The sequence below is a fragment of the Epinephelus moara genome, chromosome 24, assembly GCF_006386435.1.
Source record: "Epinephelus moara isolate mb chromosome 24, YSFRI_EMoa_1.0, whole genome shotgun sequence".
NCBI lineage: Eukaryota > Metazoa > Chordata > Actinopteri > Perciformes > Serranidae > Epinephelus > Epinephelus moara.
In genome coordinates this window covers 19,719,861-19,738,288 of record NC_065529.1, presented here as the reverse complement: position 1 = coordinate 19,738,288, position 18,428 = coordinate 19,719,861, and the positions used below count along the sequence as shown (strand labels likewise).

General features: G+C 39.7%; 2 protein-coding genes across 3 annotated transcripts in view; one reads left to right on the top strand and one right to left on the bottom strand.

The window, feature by feature from the left end:
- Window positions 1-206: 206 nt before the first annotated feature.
- On the bottom strand, window positions 207-6,282 carry LOC126386023 (neuronal vesicle trafficking-associated protein 1-like). 2 transcript variants are annotated; one of them, XM_050038104.1, is made up of 5 exons: window positions 6,067-6,282; window positions 5,622-5,776; window positions 5,223-5,339; window positions 3,669-3,779; window positions 207-1,598 (listed from the first exon to the last, which is right to left on the bottom strand). In XM_050038104.1, exons 2-5 carry the CDS (start codon window positions 5,748-5,750, stop codon window positions 1,398-1,400), a joined length of 558 nt encoding a protein of 185 aa, XP_049894061.1. In that variant the 5' UTR covers window positions 5,751-5,776; window positions 6,067-6,282; the 3' UTR covers window positions 207-1,397. The 2 variants fall into 2 exon arrangements, with proteins under 2 accessions (XP_049894061.1, XP_049894060.1); XM_050038103.1 differs by having other exon boundaries at window positions 5,622-5,755.
- Window positions 6,283-13,784: 7,502 nt separating this feature from the next.
- Window positions 13,785-18,428, top strand: part of tacc1 (transforming, acidic coiled-coil containing protein 1) — a 38,303-nt gene continuing 33,659 nt past the window's right edge. The window contains exon 1 of the mRNA XM_050037455.1: window positions 13,785-13,965. The gene's annotated coding sequence lies outside the window, so the exon portion shown is untranslated. The remainder of the gene's footprint in view (window positions 13,966-18,428) is intronic.

Sequence of the window (18,428 nt, the reverse complement as noted above, 5' to 3'; positions counted from 1 at the left end):
TGTTTATTAGGATTAACCTATATCCTAGTTAAAGCATTATAGCGCTTAGAGATTTTTCTTTGATCTTAACTCAAGGGAGCTGGGGCTGTTAACTGTATTTATTTTCTGCACTGTGGGAGTTTCAGCATTACTGACAAGATTTGCTCTTGAAATAGTTCATGAAAAAAAAAAAACGTTCTTATTCATATATGCATTCCACGTGGACGTTGGTGTGAAATGTGGGCACTTTATTTCAGTTTTTCATTGAACATTTTTATGTAGCAAATGCACTTCAATGGTAATCATTACATTGTTTGAAAAAGGTACATAATTTGTGACAGGTTTAAGTTAAATGACAAATACAGAAAAAAGCAACAGGACAAGCGACTACTTTCAGATTGTTCCACTACAACAACCTAAGTCTAGTATCTGTGATGGCTGCCAACGGCCATCGGTGGTGACATTAATCAATGCAAAGCATTGCACAATACAGTGTCTTCACTAGCAATGCAAAAACATTCAGTACAGTAGCATAAAATGTATGCTATGAAAAGTAACCATTAAGTGGTCAGCAAAGAAAAGCACATGGTGTTCACAAAGAGTTCAAATGAATGGAGACAATCATTAATGCTGGTTAAAAAGAATTGATGCATCAAATACTAAAAACTCCTTAACAGCACTAAATGCAGAGAGCAGTATGGGCTGCGTCAAAACAACACGATTAAAATAGTTATATTTTTTCGCTGGTTAAAAGGTTTCCTCCAGGTCAAGCCTCATTTATTCACAATATCATGACAGTAAAATATTTTGACACAGATGACCTCAGTGGCAAATATGCTTCAAATGTCGCTTCATGAGAGATTTACCACTTGCTGGACCTCACAAGGTCCGACATGCGCTATCAGTACTTGATGTATTTGAGAAAGAGGTTCAAATCAAACTGTTTGTTTTTAGAGTCGTGCGTGCATGTGCGTTAAAACGAGCGACGCAGACACGAGATGGTTCACAGTCGTTTCACAATGTGAGTACTAAAGTGAGTTCTGTTACATATGTGTATGTACAAAGACAGTGAGTGTGTGTCTGTGTTTGTATTCCTGTGGCTTCTTCTACACGTTTGCCACTCTGTTTTGAAGTGTAAATAAATAAATAACAACATATGCAATTCAAACAAACCTTGAATCCACCCAATGGGGGAGGCTTGCTTTGCTGAAAACATGTTCAAAATTTCCACAGATTTCCTGCTACAGTACACATCAGCTGACCAAACTACATCAACAAGGCAGCAGAGCACCTCAGGCAAGAGAAGATGATTTTTCACCCACAGAAAGCCACGGGACTCTGAGGTTTGCTTGAATGGCACAACCGTATTATTTATTTATATCCGCAGCAGGTGAGGTCACCTCCTGATCCCAGGTTGGTTAAGCCAGTTTCTGGGCAGTCTCCGTCTCCTGCTGGGTGACCTTTTCCTCAGACATAATGGTCATCCATGGTGATACTGACCGGGTGATGGTCTGCTTGGCTATGTTGTAGTGGTTGATGAGGGTAAAGAGGCGCCCGCGGCCCCCAGGGCCCTGAGGGGGGTAGTTGCCATACATCCCAGCCGGCATGCAGCGACCTTGCTGCTCAAAAAAAGAGAGAGAGGGAACAAGATTAATAAAACCGAGACGAGACGAGTGAAAAGGAAAAAAAGACCCAAGGTTACAAAACTATGATTCAGCAAAGTATAATGGAATTCTAAGTAACAAACTGTGATTCACAGCTAAAGGAGGAAAAAAAGGTTAGAAGACTGAGACAAAACAGAGCTGCATTATTTGTACCAGAGCTAAACATCACATTTAAATGAAAAACAGACTAGAAAAACATCTCAACACAAATTGATCTGCGTTAAGTTATCCACGCTGGTATAGTGATCTGTTGGTCGCAAACAAGTCGGCTCTTTAAATGAGCCACAGGAGCCAAGTCCCATCCAATTGTTCATCACATCAGCCTGTTCTCTTTTTTGGGGGGGTGGGGAGGGTTGTTTGTTTTTTCTTAATCTAATACAAGACAGAATAACAGGATGATCCCATGACGTATTTGTTAAATACAACCCAAAAACATCTCAATAAGAGCCAAGCAGAGTTTTGTACATTGCACTGGTCGCTCACCACCCTCTCAGAGCGCATATTGAAACGGCCGTAGAAGAAGTGCATGACAACGAACACAAAACATTTTTTAACAGAGCAGAAATATTTTAGTTTCATTATATTAACACATTACACAATCTTAAAATACAGGTATGTGTGAACACTATTTCATAAATATTGTCATTTTCGTTTTAGCCTACAACTCGGATAGTTATTCCTGACATGTCCCACTTTTTAACCATCAATATAACCTAATATTTCAATGTCTTGCACATCTGTAATAGTGTTTGATGTTTTTAATCCGATCCAGATCTTACTCTATAATAATCCAAGTGATTATTTCACAGATAAACCCATGCCCCCTTAAAAAAAAAAAAAAAAAAAAAAAGATCAACAAGCCATTTTATTGAACGGCTCTCAGGGAGGACTGAAGCCATAACATCCCGCTCCCTTTAAAGTCATTATTCCCATCTCTATACTGTTGCCTGAAAATTGATTAGGCTTATACAAGAAATGAGTCAACACTCAGTAATCTTTACTCCACTGCCCCACAGGTTTTACAGCAAGACTGTATAGCTTTTGCTGAACAACCACCGGGGCTAAGAGTCACAGCTGCGGATAATGCTGTATGCTAGTGTTTGGCCTTCAGCTAAATGCTAAGCTACTGTAACGCAAGAGTCAAACACAAAGATAGCTCAATAAAGTCAATTACACATCAGTATTTATCTAAAGTTAGCTTACATTAGCTAGCATTAGCCACCATATAGTCACACCAGATAAAGGCTATATCATTTCATTTGTAAGAGGAAGATTGTGTTATTACTAATCTTGAAAGTTAGTCTTGCTTTAAAGGTCCAGTGTGTAGGATTTAGTGACATCTAGTGGTGAGGTTGTAGAACTGAAACTTCTCCCATACACCAAGCATGTAGGACAACTACAGTGACCGACGCGACGACGAGACAATGCCAATGGCCCTATCTATAGCCAGTGTTATAAACTTGTGGATATAAGCGGCTCATTCTAAGGTAACAAAAACACAACTATTCTTAGTTTCAGGTGATTATAAACTAATAAAAACATAGCTATGGATGTTATATACCATCTCTGCCAACAGATGCCCCTGAATTCTGCACACTGGACCTTTGAGCTCCTTTAAAAGACAGAATCATTCATCCAGAATCACTTGAAATAACTTCTCTAATGACATCCATATCAAAATGCTTCACATGGAAAAAGATTCTCCTGCAGACCATACCTACGAACAGAAAACCACAAAATTGTTCTAACACTATCAAATGAATGTCAGAATGTCATAAATGTCTTTAACAGTGAAAAGAGAATCTCAGTAATTCAGGGAAAGATAAGTCTGCAAATGCTTAGCTTCATTGTGACATCCATTATGACAGCCTGGCTGTCTATCTGGCATACTTACTGTATAATAAACCCAATTTATGAAGGCCATCACTCTCTGCTAAAAAGGCTTTACAAATCAAGGAACATTGATTAACCCAGGTAACAACGAAATGATACTGCAGTCAGGCAGGATCATAAACAAGTGTTTACCGTGTACACGAAGCTGTCGGGGCAAGGCTGCTCGTACTGGTAGACCTTGTAGACGACCAGAAACACCACACACACAAGGAAGGCCAGGGCACAGATCACCAGCAAGGTCACCTACAGGAAATACACATCATCAGACCTACTGTAATTGACAGCACTGCTAAAGGACAGATGTGCTGTGTATGTCATCATGAAAGGAAAGAGTGGGCAGATTGGAACAACAGATTTTATTTCTCAAACAGCTGTCCAAGGCTGCAGTATTGACGTTTAAAAAAAATCCACAGATGAGTTGCACGCTGGTGTAGGTGAGGTGTACACCAAGTTATAGTATATCTTTGAGGGTGTGTATGTCACAGTAACTAACAGCCAGTCAGGCTGACAGGATGTTCTGCATACAGTAACTCGACAGGAAAATGGCTTGTGTGACCATCTGTACAGCCCAGCTCTCACCTCTCAGGGGAGTTACGTAACAGCTACTGGTGTTTCTAGGAAGTGGGAGGGGGATAAGACAAGGTGTGGGAGAAATCGCCTCATTATCGCCAAAGATGTTGAGCCCTAAGGTGTGTGCGAGCTATTTTTATGAGGCGATATGTTATTTTGCTCAGGGGAGAATTGGATTATTTCAGCAACAGCACAGATATTAAAACAATGACATGCAAATGTTGATTTTCTGACATGTTCTTGGGGATTTTTTTTTTTTGGATTGGGAACAGGGTGTCGTGCATCCAAGCACTTTTTGCGCCCGGTGTGTTTGGCACAAGTTTGATGAGAGTGTTAACAGCATGTATCAGTGTGAATAAAAGGATATTCTTTTCATCTGTCTGTATGAATCCTGCAGTTAACACAGCAGAGCAGACGGCAGGACATGTACAAAGCAAAGCAACAGGAGATTATGAAAAAGACTATCTGCGATGAAAGGGCTGCCTGCAGCATTTCAAAGCAGCGATCAGAGGATGCGAGCTGTGTTCTCTGAGACAGTGATGTGCCTCCTTGCTTTTCTGATGTTGGAGAATTAAAGCTCTATTATTGAAGGAAGCGTGACACACCTCACAGGGACGGTTCCATCTGTTGATTTTGAACATGGAGGGAGAGAATAATGAATTTGGAAGTATGCAAGGAACTCTCCAGTGACCTAGGATTATGTTTTGACCTTTTCTTCTACAAAAGCACGCTTTAATCATTCTATACAGTGTCACACATCTGCCAGCCAGGGGAACACTGAGGGTGGGCTGAGAGATGCTGCCGTTTGGAGGCCATCGCCATGGCAGCAGCTGAATTAATGAGAGTTTCAGGGCGGGGTTAAGTGAATCATTGTGCATTATGTCTCCCTGTGTAGCCCGACAAGATGACAGGCACAGGACACAGGACATGAAGGTGGCCTGAGCTAAGACTCAGTTCGGTGGAAGAATATTGAGACGGCGGTGACAAATGTCCTGAGCTGCAGGGAGACAGCTGTCTGCTCCCTGCTGGGCATATGCATGTGTAATACAAGTGTGAGAGATACTGGAAATGGGATGATGTATGAAAGGCAGGCGAGGGCAGAGGCATCGCTCTTACTTTGAGTCGCTCAGATACGCCTTCGATGATGCTTATTGAGAACTCTGCGATTTTGGGAGACCGTAGCTTTCCTTTCTTGCTGTCACCGTCATAGTCTGCCTTTGTCTTCACCACCACCTGGTAGAAACACACACACATGTACATGAGAGGAGATCCGATCAGCTTGCAGTTACAGCTTCAGGTAGAAAATGAGAGTTCACAGAGGCAGGATGGGTAAAAATGTTTCTATTGTTCCACATATTCAAGTCTGAAAGGATGAATGTTGCACAAAATATATGTTCCCTTCATTTTCAGCAGCTTAATTGGACTAATTGGAATGATAGAAATACAGAAATGAAGGCCCTCACTGTGACTCTCCAAAAATGGCAAAGAAAAATCACACACACAAAAAAATCTTACCTTATCTGGTGGAGGAAACTGCAGCTGACTGGCATCTAATGGTGTTATTAGGGGGATGGTGTCAAATCCGTCTTCAGAAACCACCTTCCCATTATTTTTCTCGCTGAAATTATTCCCCAGTTTAACCATTTTCCCTGCACAAAAAACACACCAACCTGAGGGGGGTAAACAAGCGCGTATCAGTCCTAAACGAGAGACATTAAGGATTAATCTGTGCTCCTGTGTGATTACATAAATCATTCAAGGAATCATATTAAGACTTGTGTCTTTTAACGCATGCAAACAGCAGCACAGATCTAACAAAACGATGCGAGGCGCTTTGTGGGCCACGAGACAGCCTCTTATCCACAAAAGCGCAGGAGAGGACACGCAAGGCTTCGACATAATGGGACCGATGCATCACCATGAAAAAAATACATATGCTGTACCGCATCCATACACTTACCAGCTCAGCCGAGTAGCGTTTTGACAACAGCGTATTTCTCCTGATGTGGGGACTTTATTGCTCCAGCGCTGCTGTACGTTTTGGATTTTTTTTTAGGTGTGACGCAGCCGGTTTGCGGAGAGCTGGTGCACAATATGGCCAGCTGGGTTTGTGCGCCGCTTTACCTCCGAGCTGGATGCTGCTGCTGGCGTCTGGCTGCACTGCAAGTGATGTAACATCCTCATCACATCCATCCATACACATCCGATCAGTGGCAGGAAACCCAGGAGCTGGAGCCCATTACCAGCTGAGATTTAGGGTTACAATCTGGATACAAAGTGTTTTATATTGTGATGAAGGTAATCCAGGTTAAATTTTGAAAAGGTTTTTTTTTTCATCATTAATGCAAAAGCGGAGCGTTCATCTCTCCACAGTACATAATGTGCCCGGTGCAAAATAAACAATTACGCATTTAAAATTAGTTTTCTGGTAAGAATATTGATTTAGTGTGTATGGGTGGTTGGTGACAGGCTACTTAACGGTCATGAACACTTGGCTTCAAATCTTAAAGTGGCTATAATTTATATTTTTAGAATAATATATCTAATGAGAATGTGAAAACAATGTGACAGAGTGAAAGGAGTCGCTGGGAGTGATGAACCAACAAAAATTATCACCAGAATCTGCAGCTCCTCTGGGGTTTAAGGGTGAGTTTGAGCCAGAGGTGGGACCAAGTCATTGTTTTGCAAGTCACAAGTAAGTCTTAAGTCCTTGCACTAAATTCCCAAGTCAAGACTGACAAATCCCAAGTCAAGTCCCAAGCATGTGGCAACCTCTGGGGCTGAAAAACTGAAGTGCCAAAAACTGCAGTTCTTTCAATGGCCACTAGAGGTTGGCTCCAGAAGATAGTCAATCCCCATAGACCCCAATGTTCAAATGTGCAACTCTACAGCAGAAATAAACATGTTTACAACCTGGTACAAAAAAAAGGGTTGATCTCTTTAACTAATTTCAACATTCATGACAGCTGTGTACAGTGGGTGAATTCTTACATAACTCATTCAGATTCAGATTCAGATTCAGAATACTTTGTTAATCCCCGGGGGGAAACTGTTTTTGTTCCAATGCTCCGTGCAAAGTAGAAATAGAAATACAGCATGAATGGAAACAAGAGATAAAGATGAAGATATAAATAAAATACTAAAATAGACAATGAAATAAATAAAATAAAATATTAGACATTAAAATAAAATAAAATAAAATATTAAAGTAGACATTAAAATAAAATAAAATAAAATATTAAAGTAGACAATAAAATAAAAATAAATAATAAAATAGTAGACAATCTGAAATATATACAATATACAATGAAATGGTTGTAGCGTTATATTGTATATATTTCTATAACTAACCTGTTTACATTTTTATCAAGGCTTAAAGTTATGCATAATTAAGGGCGGGCTGCTTCTCAGTCAAATCCACTCCTCACTCATCCACAGCTCCACGCTTCTCAGTCAAATCCACTCCTCACTCATCCACAGCTCCACCGTCTCATCCAAATATGGTCACTTCTGGCACCAAAACACCAAGATGGCTACAACCAAAATTTTTATTATATTTCTATAACCTTTATTTAACCTGGAAGTCCCACTGAGAGACCTGGCCAAGGTAGCAGCCAATCAAAACATGTTTAAAATGCAACAAATACAACATATAATACAAAAATCTACAATTAAACACTATTCAAACATAGTGGCCTCTCAAGAAAAACAAGCACATTCTTTATGATGCCCTTAAATTCATCGATGGATATAAGTGTTTCAAACTTTAGATCTTTTTGGAGATTGCTCCATGTTAAAGATGCAGAGTAGGAGAATGCAGTTTTCCCAAGATCTGTTAAAACCCAGAGGTACATTAAAAAGCAACCACTTGGAGGAGCGTAGCTGTTAACTACCAGAGCTGACACCAGAAGTGAGCAGAGGTACGCCGGAAGTTATTGCTTTATAGATAAAAATATACCAGTGTTGTTTGCTGTGAATGGTCAGTGATGTCCAATACACCAAATGCTGAACTCCAGGCTCCAGGAGTTCACAGAGCAGCGGGTGATGTCACAATAGGTACGTCCATTATTTTTACAGTTTATGGTCCCAAATGCTAAACTTTGATTTTCGAGTCCCAATCAAGTCACAAATCATGAATGCTTTTTTAAATATGCATTCATTTGTTAAAACAAGTTCGTGAAAAAGTTACTTAGCTGCTAAGCTAATGCTAGCTGAGCATTGCTAACTATTTGCCTCAACTTACTGTTCTTTGTGCAACTTCAAATGTCAGAGAACTTGGAAATTGTTGCATCTATGTCAGAAATCTTTGATCTGCATGTTTTGCATACTGCAATTTGGTTTTTGCTGCGGCATCAGGACAGTGTGAGTGTGGTTTGATCTGATTTAACTGACAGTAACCCAACATACCACCAGCTGTCACAGAATATGTGTCATCACCTTTTTCTAATACTGCAAACACATAAACACCTACATAAAATCTAATGGCGCCACCATCCCAAAGACAACCAGATCACTTTCTGTATTCCTCCTAGCAATGGGGGTCTTTTTTTTGTGGGGTAGAGTTTCCACGGTTACTTCTGTTAGTCAACCATCTGCCATTTCTACTAATTGCTAACTGCGGATAGGTGCTGGTGAAAACAAAAGCACTATCCTCTTCCTGTTTTGGTTGTGCAATGATTGACACACTTCCTTTTTACCATACTGAAAGCCTTCATTTTCCTGGGAGATCGTGTGTAGTTAAGGTGAAGCTTACAGGAAACCAGTCTAAATGCTGATGGTGTCATTATTCTATAGCCATTACACTGTGCAAAGCAAAACCTTGTCTAATGCCACTTTAAATGTTTGTAAAAATACATTTTTGTGTAAGTGTGTGAACACGACTCTGCCCTGTACGATGGATCTGACCCAGTGTTCTGTCAATAACACCTGTAACATGATTGATCTGGGTATTTGCAGGTTTTTTAATTCAGCACGTTTCATTTCTTTGTTTGTTTTGGACTCCTATGGGTACTTGTTGTGCGTGGATTTGGAGCGCACCTCTTGGCAGTGCATTCAGTTCAGCAGCCTCTTTCTCGTCATTTTTGCAGAGTAAAGCTGAGTGTCTCCTCTGTTTATCAGCATGCAGTGAAGACTTTCCTGAGAGAGAGCACTAAATCCACCCACCTCGAACCAGTGAGAGGAGCTCGGAGAAAAACAAGGCAAAACAGAAATCTCTCAAGTGAGACAACCAAAACTGTTCTGACTCTGGCAGAATTTAGCATGTTCAGGATCCCATCACTCAGAGAAAAGCTGATGGAGAAACTAGGCTTAGCCCCTTATTAATTGGTTGTGTAGTTATTGTATGTTGTCCTTTCACTGATTTTACACAGCTGTGACTTTGTAGACAAAATGTGTACATGTCCATGTATCAGATTTGGTCTGTAGTTTATGAACAAAGAGAAAAAACATCACACCATGAATGAAACTATGTGACTGTGATAATGAACCTTGGATCTTCAAAAAGGCTGAGATCCATCAGACTAACACGCAGGGTAGATATTCGAGAATTCACCTTGAGTTATTAACAAACACACCACCTACCATCGGTACACAATCACTGTGAGAAACACATGACATTTAGATTTGACTAAGCCCTTTGTATCACCTCATCATGCACCTTGAAGTGGTGAAATGAAGCTGTGTCTGTGCATATTATCCAGTAGCCTGTTGCCAGGCTACAGTGGGAATGAAAGGAGGTTTGGAGAGGATGCATAAATGATCAAGTCCAGCCTGTTAATCCATAGTGAAAAGGAAGCAGCAGAAGAGAAAATGATCTCATCACATATTGAGATGGAAACCACACAGTTCTTTGGTGGACTGTTAAATTGACCTGGTGGCTATGACAGCTGCAGTGCCTCTGTGTGATGCTGCTCGCTGCTGGTTTGTCTGAGTATGTGATGAGTTTTTGGTACAAAGTCATTATCAGATTTGCCTCCCTGGGGCCGGAGAGGTGATGTCATGTGTTTCCTGAAAGCAAACACATAATGATGATTAATGATACAAACAGCCTCTGAGAAGTTTCCCTCGTTTCTTTTAGATATTATTCTCATGTAGATGCTGTTTTTTTTAACATGACACTGATTTGTAACATGAAACTGCTTTATTCTGTGTTTTTAGTAATTTATATTACCAGATCCGTTTGTTTTGGAGAGGAGGAGACCTCAATGGATAATTCAGCTCCAGGTAAAAACCTCCTGAACAGTGAACACTGAAGGAATTATAACCTGGAGAAGTTTCAGCTGATTGCAATCTGCAATCCTCTCCAATAGATGCCACTAAGTCCTCCTACATCTTACACACTGTTCGCTTAAAATTACATTAAAAAACAGATGATCCTATATGATAAAGAAAACCTGTTTCTTATTGTATTTATTTTTCAATGGTACACTATATGATGCACAGAGTTTCTGGTAGCAGCAGCAGGCAGATGTGTAGCAGAGCCACTTGCTGCAGTTGTCTTCTCAGGATCAACCACTAGAGGGAGACACCAGCTCACTTATTTACAGCTCTTGACTGCTTTTGTTATGTATAGTGTAATTATTCTTGTGTAAGTATGTGGTCATAACCATCACTGTAATGGACAAAACTCTAAAATTTATGTTACCAAACTACCAAACTTTAAACAGGCACTACAAAAAGACAGCTCAACAGTGACAACTGATCCGTGACAACTGAACAGATGTTTCCTTTAATTTGATTTATTATGCACATTTAAATCTCATTTTCATTTTTAATTTGATTTATTATGCACATTTAAATCTCATTTTCATTGAGATTTTTTATTAGTTACTAAAATCACAGATCACCCACTGAGTTTGTGCCGTTTCAGAGTAGCTATGATGAGTGAAGAGATCACCGAAGAGGGTGGAAAAAGTACTCTCACATAACATAGCAGTAACAGTGAAGAAGTACTCTATTACAAGTAAAAGCTCTGCATTTAAACTGTTGCTTAAGTAAAAGTAAAAAAGTATTGGCATTATGACCAGTTCAAAAATTCATTCATACATGTGATTCCTACAGTCTAAGACAGTCCAAAAATATTAGTAAACATGAACAACTCTCTCCCAAATCCAAAAAATAGAGTGCTTTAAGTCAACTTTGTGATGTAATAGGGTATAAAGTCGGGAGCTGCTCCTCGACAATAAATTGGGAAAGATATAACTATGACACTGAGAGCAGCAATATATGGGTACATCTGCTGCTTCAGCAGTGAGAGCACTACAATAGAATAAAGCTCATTTGGGTATAAACCAGAAAACAAACTTTCTTTGGGTCCACATCATCATTCACTGTCTATGGAGCAGCTCCAGACTTTATACTTGATGACATGAAAAGTTTGAGACTTTGGCTTTGGGAGAGAGATGCTCATATTCACAAATATTGATTGATCCTTTCTGCCATGGAAATAACATACTGGAATTCTTAATTTAGGTGGTGTTCCCCTTTAACGTAAGTAATAGTACTCAATGTGCAGAATACCCCTTTCAGAATTATGTATATTATATTATTGGATTATCAGTACACCATTTTAATGTTGCAGCTGGTAAAGATGGGGCTGAATTGAATACTTTATATACTGTTTGGTCACTTGTTAGTCTTGTCTTATGATAATGTGTATTTTTAGTAATAATCTGAATTTGCAGTAAAATAGCTAGTAACTAAATATAGTAAAGTAAAACTTATAATATTTGCCTGTGGATTGTAGTAGAGTAGAAGTACAAAGTAGCTGTAAATGGAAATACGCAAGTAAAGTACCTGTGATGTCCCTCCGCCCTGCCTGTTGCTGGTTGGTTTGGCTGCCTGACTCAGGAGTTGGTGGGCAAAGTAGAGACGGACAGCAGGAAACTGCCTGCACCTGAGTAAACCAGGCCTATTTTAAGTGCCTTCATCTCTAAATTCTCTCTTCGCTCTTCCTCCCAGGCCTCCACCAGCTGGTTCTGTTAAGATGTTGTGTCTTGTTTGTATCAGTCACACATTGCACTCCAGATGCTGCATTCTTCTTTTAACTACTTTTTATTTATTGAATCATTTCATACACATGTACTTTGTTCTCCATGATACAAACTCACTTAACCATATAATAAAGATAAAAGACAAAGACCATACCATAACATAAGCATGATATATAAATATATATGATATATATGATATATAAATCCAATTTTTAAGTGGAAAAAAATACAATTTATAATAATTGTAAATAAATAAGAAAGTAAAAAATAAGTTGAAATTTGGTCAAATAAAAATAATCATAATAAAGTGAAGTAAATACTGCATTCATTGCTGACCTGCCTGATTAACGCAAGTATTGTGATTATTTTGTCACAATAAACTTAATTTGGTTTTAAAGGGTAACTTCAGTATATTTCAATTTTCTCATGTGTTTGTGTCCAAGTAACTAATGGCAACAACGGTTTTTGAAATTGGTCCAGTATTGAGTAAGAACACTACAGCTGGCAGTAGCGAAACAGGCTGCAATGTAACCACTTGGGGCAATTGTGCAATGTCGATATACGTCCACTAAAAGTGTTTGTTTTTGCCACTGAGAGGCTCAGATTGTTATTCTAAGTGTCTGGCAACATAATGGAAAGGGTCCCTACAGAGACAAACCTTTTTCTTTAAGAGTAAGATCCTTGTTGTTCAACTAGAAACAGCCTAGAAATCATCATCACCAAACCCACCAGACTACATTGAAATAAACAGCCATTTTATCATCGTAAAACACACTTCATTAAAAGTCCACAGAAATAAAATAAAACTCACAAAAGCCATCTTGGTTTGTCTTTTCTCTGTTCCAACAATTACCAACTCTGGTTTGGTTGAAATAAACCCGTATGCATCTAATTAGATGTGAAAATATGCTGCCTCTATACATGTTAAAAGTCTGGTAGGTTTAGCGATAGCAATTTCAGTGCTGTTTCCGGTCACACAAAAAGGATCTTACTCTTTAACACAGAGGTCTATCTCTAAGAATCATTTCCATACTGCTGTCATACACCTAAAAAAAAGAAGGGAATTAGCATTTTTAGTGGACGTACATTGAGGGTGTGCAGTTCCCCAAGTGATTATATTGCCACCTGTTTCACTCGTGCAGCCTGCTGCCCATCCGCTCAATACTGGGCCAGTTTAAAAAAAACAGGGTCCAGGTTGAAAAATACCAAAGTTACCCTTTAAGTTTATCTCATGTGTAATTCACAGTTTTTGTCACTGACTTTAGGCCGGTTTGTGACACACTTTAAAATTGTACTGTAGTTACTTCCCACCATTGGAAAAGGGAAACTCTGTAGGTGTTTGCGTGAGTTTTGTGATTAAAGTAGATTTCAGCCATTAAAATCATTAGTTTGAAGCTGTGATATTGGTTTGAATTTAAATAATATGACTATTGAAATGCTAAGTGCTCCTTGAAGCATAAGTAAAATAATTATGCATAAGTAACAGTGGAAATGAACTCAGCAGTATGCATGGAGCTGATAAATACAGCAGCTGAAAATGTCTTTCCTTGGGCCTTACACAGAGTAAAGTATGACTAAACCTTATATAGCACTGAAACTGCTGTGTCTTTAAAACCCACTCTGCTCTTGGCTCTTTGCCCAGAAAGTTCATTTCCCATTTCCCATCCAGCCACATGGACTAAGCCCCGCCACGCAGAGAGAACAAGTATTTTCACTCAGAGAGCGGCAACTCCGACAGCAGTCAGAGCACAGACTCCCTTAAAGGACCGCTGTCACTGACCAAGGACTTTTCCATCCACTGTGTTGTGAAGGACGCAAACCACTCAGCAGATCCGTCACAGCCCGTCAGTCCCCTCAGAGAAGCCGAGGTATGATTTACACTCTGAAACTCAAAGTGTGACAGCCAGCCTTCCTGCCTGTCAGGTGCCCCGTTACTTGTACCACTGTGTGCTCTGAGTACAATGTGTGTTTGCTTTAGTTCACCGTGTGTTTTCTGGTATTGATCTGCTGACTTTCTGTACAGTACGCCAGATGACTCACTGAATGTGCTGTGTCTGGTTTAAAAGTCCTGCTGCCATGTGGGAGCTATTGTCTTTTGCATGAACACAAAGCCTCTTTTCACAAATCTATAATTCCCCTTGCTAGTCGACCCAGCAGTTTGTGGTGGGTGTGATGTGTGGAGCTGCTCAGTGCTTGTGTGCTCTTGTGGAGACGTACAGTCACAGGCAGGTTACTGGAAGAGTTTTATCCTGGAGGAAGAATGAGTCATAAATATTTGAATGGAAAGAACTTTTGGCAAGAAGAATGAGATTGAGACTGAAAGTTTGGTTTGTTTTAGTTGTCAACAGTAACAGGCTGTAAACAGGATGCTCGTCTACACACACACACACACACACATTAACACACTCTGGATGATGCTCTGGTTGAATGAACAGGCACCGGCACAACCACCGGTGCTGTTGTTGTCATTAGCAAAGTAAGATGTTTAGTCTATAAACTGACCGGTTTGTTGTTATGGACAACTTGCATGGAGGCTGCATGATGTGAGCGACCGTGCTGCTGAGGTTTCTAGAGGATTTTCTGAGAAGATGAGGTCACAGGGAGACACACCCAGAGGACCCGGGCTGCGAGCAGGAAAGGCCAAGGGTGGAAGACATTCAACAGCAGCTCTGACTGAGTCACTTGCCGGGAGGAAGCCATAGTTTCGTTGGAATTTCCATTCTGTTTGGAGCACAAGAAGTTTGGTCTGGATGTGGTATTTATACTGAGACACATGGTGTGACGTACATGGGAAGGGTCACATTCCCCTCAAATACACAAACAGAAGCCTTATGACAGCTTTACTAGGATTACATAATGAGCTTTATTTTTATTTGTCAAGAGGCCTCTTTTTCTAAACAGTGTAATCTAATTTTCTAACATATAGAGGACCACTTTGAAAGAGGGGGCTTAATGATTAAAATATATTAAGGCTGGAATGTAGTTGGAATGAGGATAATTTCCTCTCAGCCAAACAGATCATGCTGGACGACCTGTGAACTCTTGGAAGCATTTAAACCCCCCACTTCCTCACTTCCCCTCTCCTCACGTGAGCATTCACACTCAACAAGTGCATTCTTTGTGCTCGAATCTTTTTTGACTGCCTTCCAAGAATCACAAACAAAGTTTGAAATAGTGCAATCGTGTGTGTTTTGTGCCTGTGTGCTCTGTTCTGATTTATAGAGGCTCAGGCACCAGTGTGGACGGACGTGGCTGGGAGGGCTGGCTGAGCCGGAAGTGGAGTGTGGGGGGAAGTTGAGTCAACACAGGACTGTTTCTCAGACTTGTGTCGCTTCTGGTCTCATGCCTCTCAATGGGATCACGGGCACAGACTGAGATTGCGATAACACAGAGTTGCAGGCCCAGGCAGACAGACAGACATGGTCTGGCTAAAATGAAATGAAAGTGTGTTGAGTCTGGCTGGGAGGAAATGACAAGCAGTGGCGGAAGAAGTACTCAGATCTTTTACCAAAGCAATACTACAGTGTAAAACGAAAACCTCTGTTACAAATTAAAGTCCTGCATTCAAACTCTTACCCAGAAGTACAAAAATATTAGCATCAAAATATAGTTAAAGGTCCAGGGGATATCGTCTGAAAATATGAATTGCTGTATTTAAGTTACCATTTAAATCTACATACGAGCAGGTCCTCTTCAATAGAGTCCACCATGTTGTTCTACAGTAGCCCAGAGTGGACAAACCAAACTCTGTATTCACATTTTATCTATCAGCCACCATAGTTGTCCTACACGCTTGGGACATGGGAGAAGTTTCAGTTGGATGCAATCTGCAATCTCACCACTAGATGCCACTAAATCCTACACACTAGACCTTTAAAGTATGAACAGTAAAAGTAGGGGAGAGTGGGGTAAAATAAGCTAGTTGTTAAACTGTACCACTTTTTCTAGGCTACTGTGCACATTTGTTGTCATGTGACCATAAATTTAGGAAGTACTCGTCATTTAATTCTGGCTCAGGCCCCTAGGAGGTGTGCCGGACTTTGAAGCCAATTTTCATAGTGGCCAAACAGTGATACTGCAATTTCCGTGGTCCATCACATGATGCCACTGGGCCCAAAAATGTTTTTTTCCAGAGACTTACACTCGGATAAAGACATCTATAAATCAATGGATACATTTTTTGAGTGTCACAACCCCAGTGAAATGATCCATCCTACTATCAAGATTTAATCCATTTGGTCCAGTAACATTTGGAAAGTTTAGAAGAGCCACAAAATTTAATTATTTTATTCCCATTCAAGTTAGCGGAACACTAAACAGGAAGACAACCACTTGACCGGTGGAACTTGGCCTTTCCGGCCACGATGGATGGCCATAAGTCTCTAGTGAACCTGCTCCATGAGCAGAACAATGTAGAAGCAGCGTTGATCATCTGGGTAATTTCCTAACATGGACATTGCGCGATTTTGGCTTCATGCGCCCCTGAGCAACTTTTATAGGAATGAAAGGACCCCTGCTGCCAATGCTGTATCCAGGTCTCCTAATACATCCATGATCTGGCTGTGATGAAGAGATGCACATGGGATTATTATAGGTAGGAATTTACACACAAAAAACCTGTTTGTGCTTGTTGAAAAAACATTTCAGCATGTGAGGTATAATGACTGTTTTGTTAAAGCAAATTTATCCAGGTCTATAGATGTGTATTATACATGTTGGTGATTGGCCATCATAAAGAACCACTTGAATCTTTTAGCCAGAGATTAGCTAAGAACTGCAAAACTGGGTATTTTTTTCCAAAATGGCAGCTATGGGGCAAAGTGAGCCAAATGCTGTGGAGTAAATCAATCCAGTGATCAAACTTAGTCTTGCTAAGGCACTAAAGTTAAATACAGTTGCTGAAGTATAAAATGGTATTTCAATATTGTATTGCACAGCTGCTTTGATTTATTATATGTTAAACATTGTAGAAAAGCTATCACGCCAAGTACCTACATTAGAAGAACCAAATGGGGCTCAACACCCCTTGTAGAGACGGAGAGAGCAGCCATTGATGTCAAGGCTGGAATATCACATCAGTGACAGAGGACAAAAGTACTGACAGGTCAACCCTGCAGAGGTACATTAAAAAGGAGGTAAATGGAGTAAAAACAGTGAGGTACAGTGGAACAGCGGAAGTGGATCTTCACAGAGGAGGTGCTGCAGAGAAGGAGTTTGCAGACCTCATCAAAAAGGCTGACTTTTTTCTTTGCCTTAGTCCAAGGAAATGCCATGAACTGGCATTTGCAATGTCAGAAACAAACATTCCTGTCAAAGACAACTGGGCTTTAGCAGGTAGGGTGTGCAGGAAACATGTTTCAGTGAGTCAGCAAATGCTCACTTATCTTGTGTAGAATGAATTATATTATATTCTCATAGGTGTTCATGACACACCACAATCTATCCGTGTCAATTTTTTCTGCCAAACATTTCATTTTTTATATGTGACTCTTACATCATTTTGTCAAGATTTTTTAAATTAAATAATTTACTTTTTTGCCCATCAAAACTACAGTAGCTTCCCTTTTAATCTTGACGACTACCATCATTTAGCATGTTTTTAAGATTATTTCACTAATGGCACACATTAAAAGATCTGGAATATTAAACATTATTTGGTTGGTTTTATGTGGTTTAAGTCAGCTTATTTCTTAAAGCTGACTTAAACCTGGCTGACTTATTTGGAAAAGGAAAGGTCAATTGTTTTTTTGGTTTTTTAATTATGCTTACAAAGTTAGATGGTCAGTTAACCTCGAGATGGTTCAACGTACCCACTGACTTGGATCACCTTTACCTTAGGAACGGAAGTCATATTTTCAGGGCCCTCTGTCATAGATGCATTCTTATAATTTCAGTTGATAGGACACATTTTAAAATATAGGTAGATATTTTCACTGTATTTCTGTCTAATTTTTTTTCTTGCAAAGAGGTCAACACAAGTAAAATTTGTCTCATCATACCCCACTCTCCCCTACTCATTGTACAGAATGGCCCATTTCACAATCAGAATTTATTACTTTATCATAATTAGTGATGCATTTATGTGTGCATCATGTTGATGTTGCAGCTGGAAAAGGTGCGGCTAAATTAGGCTACTTTATATACTGCTGGATAATTAATCCATTGTATCATTTATAATATATATATATCATAGTTTATTATCTGATTTATATTTTGTATTAAAAATCTAAATCTCCAAAGTAACTAAAGCTGTGAAATAAATGTTGTGGAGTAAAAGTACAATATTTGCCTCCGAAATGTAGTGGAACAGAAGGAGAAAGCATCATATAGG

Bases quoted from the DNA above. Each gene is read 5' to 3' on its own strand.
- LOC126386023 (XM_050038104.1), bottom strand. From the start codon at position 5,750: ATGGTTAAACTGGGGAATAATTTCAGCGAGAAAAATAATGGGAAGGTG. The intron at 5,340-5,621 runs GTAAGATTTTTT...TGTTTCTACCAG, and splicing joins AGTTTCCTCCACCAGATAAG to GTGGTGGTGAAGACAAAGGC. The intron at 3,780-5,222 runs GTAAGAGCGATG...TATTTCCTGTAG, and splicing joins GCGTATCTGAGCGACTCAAA to GTGACCTTGCTGGTGATCTG.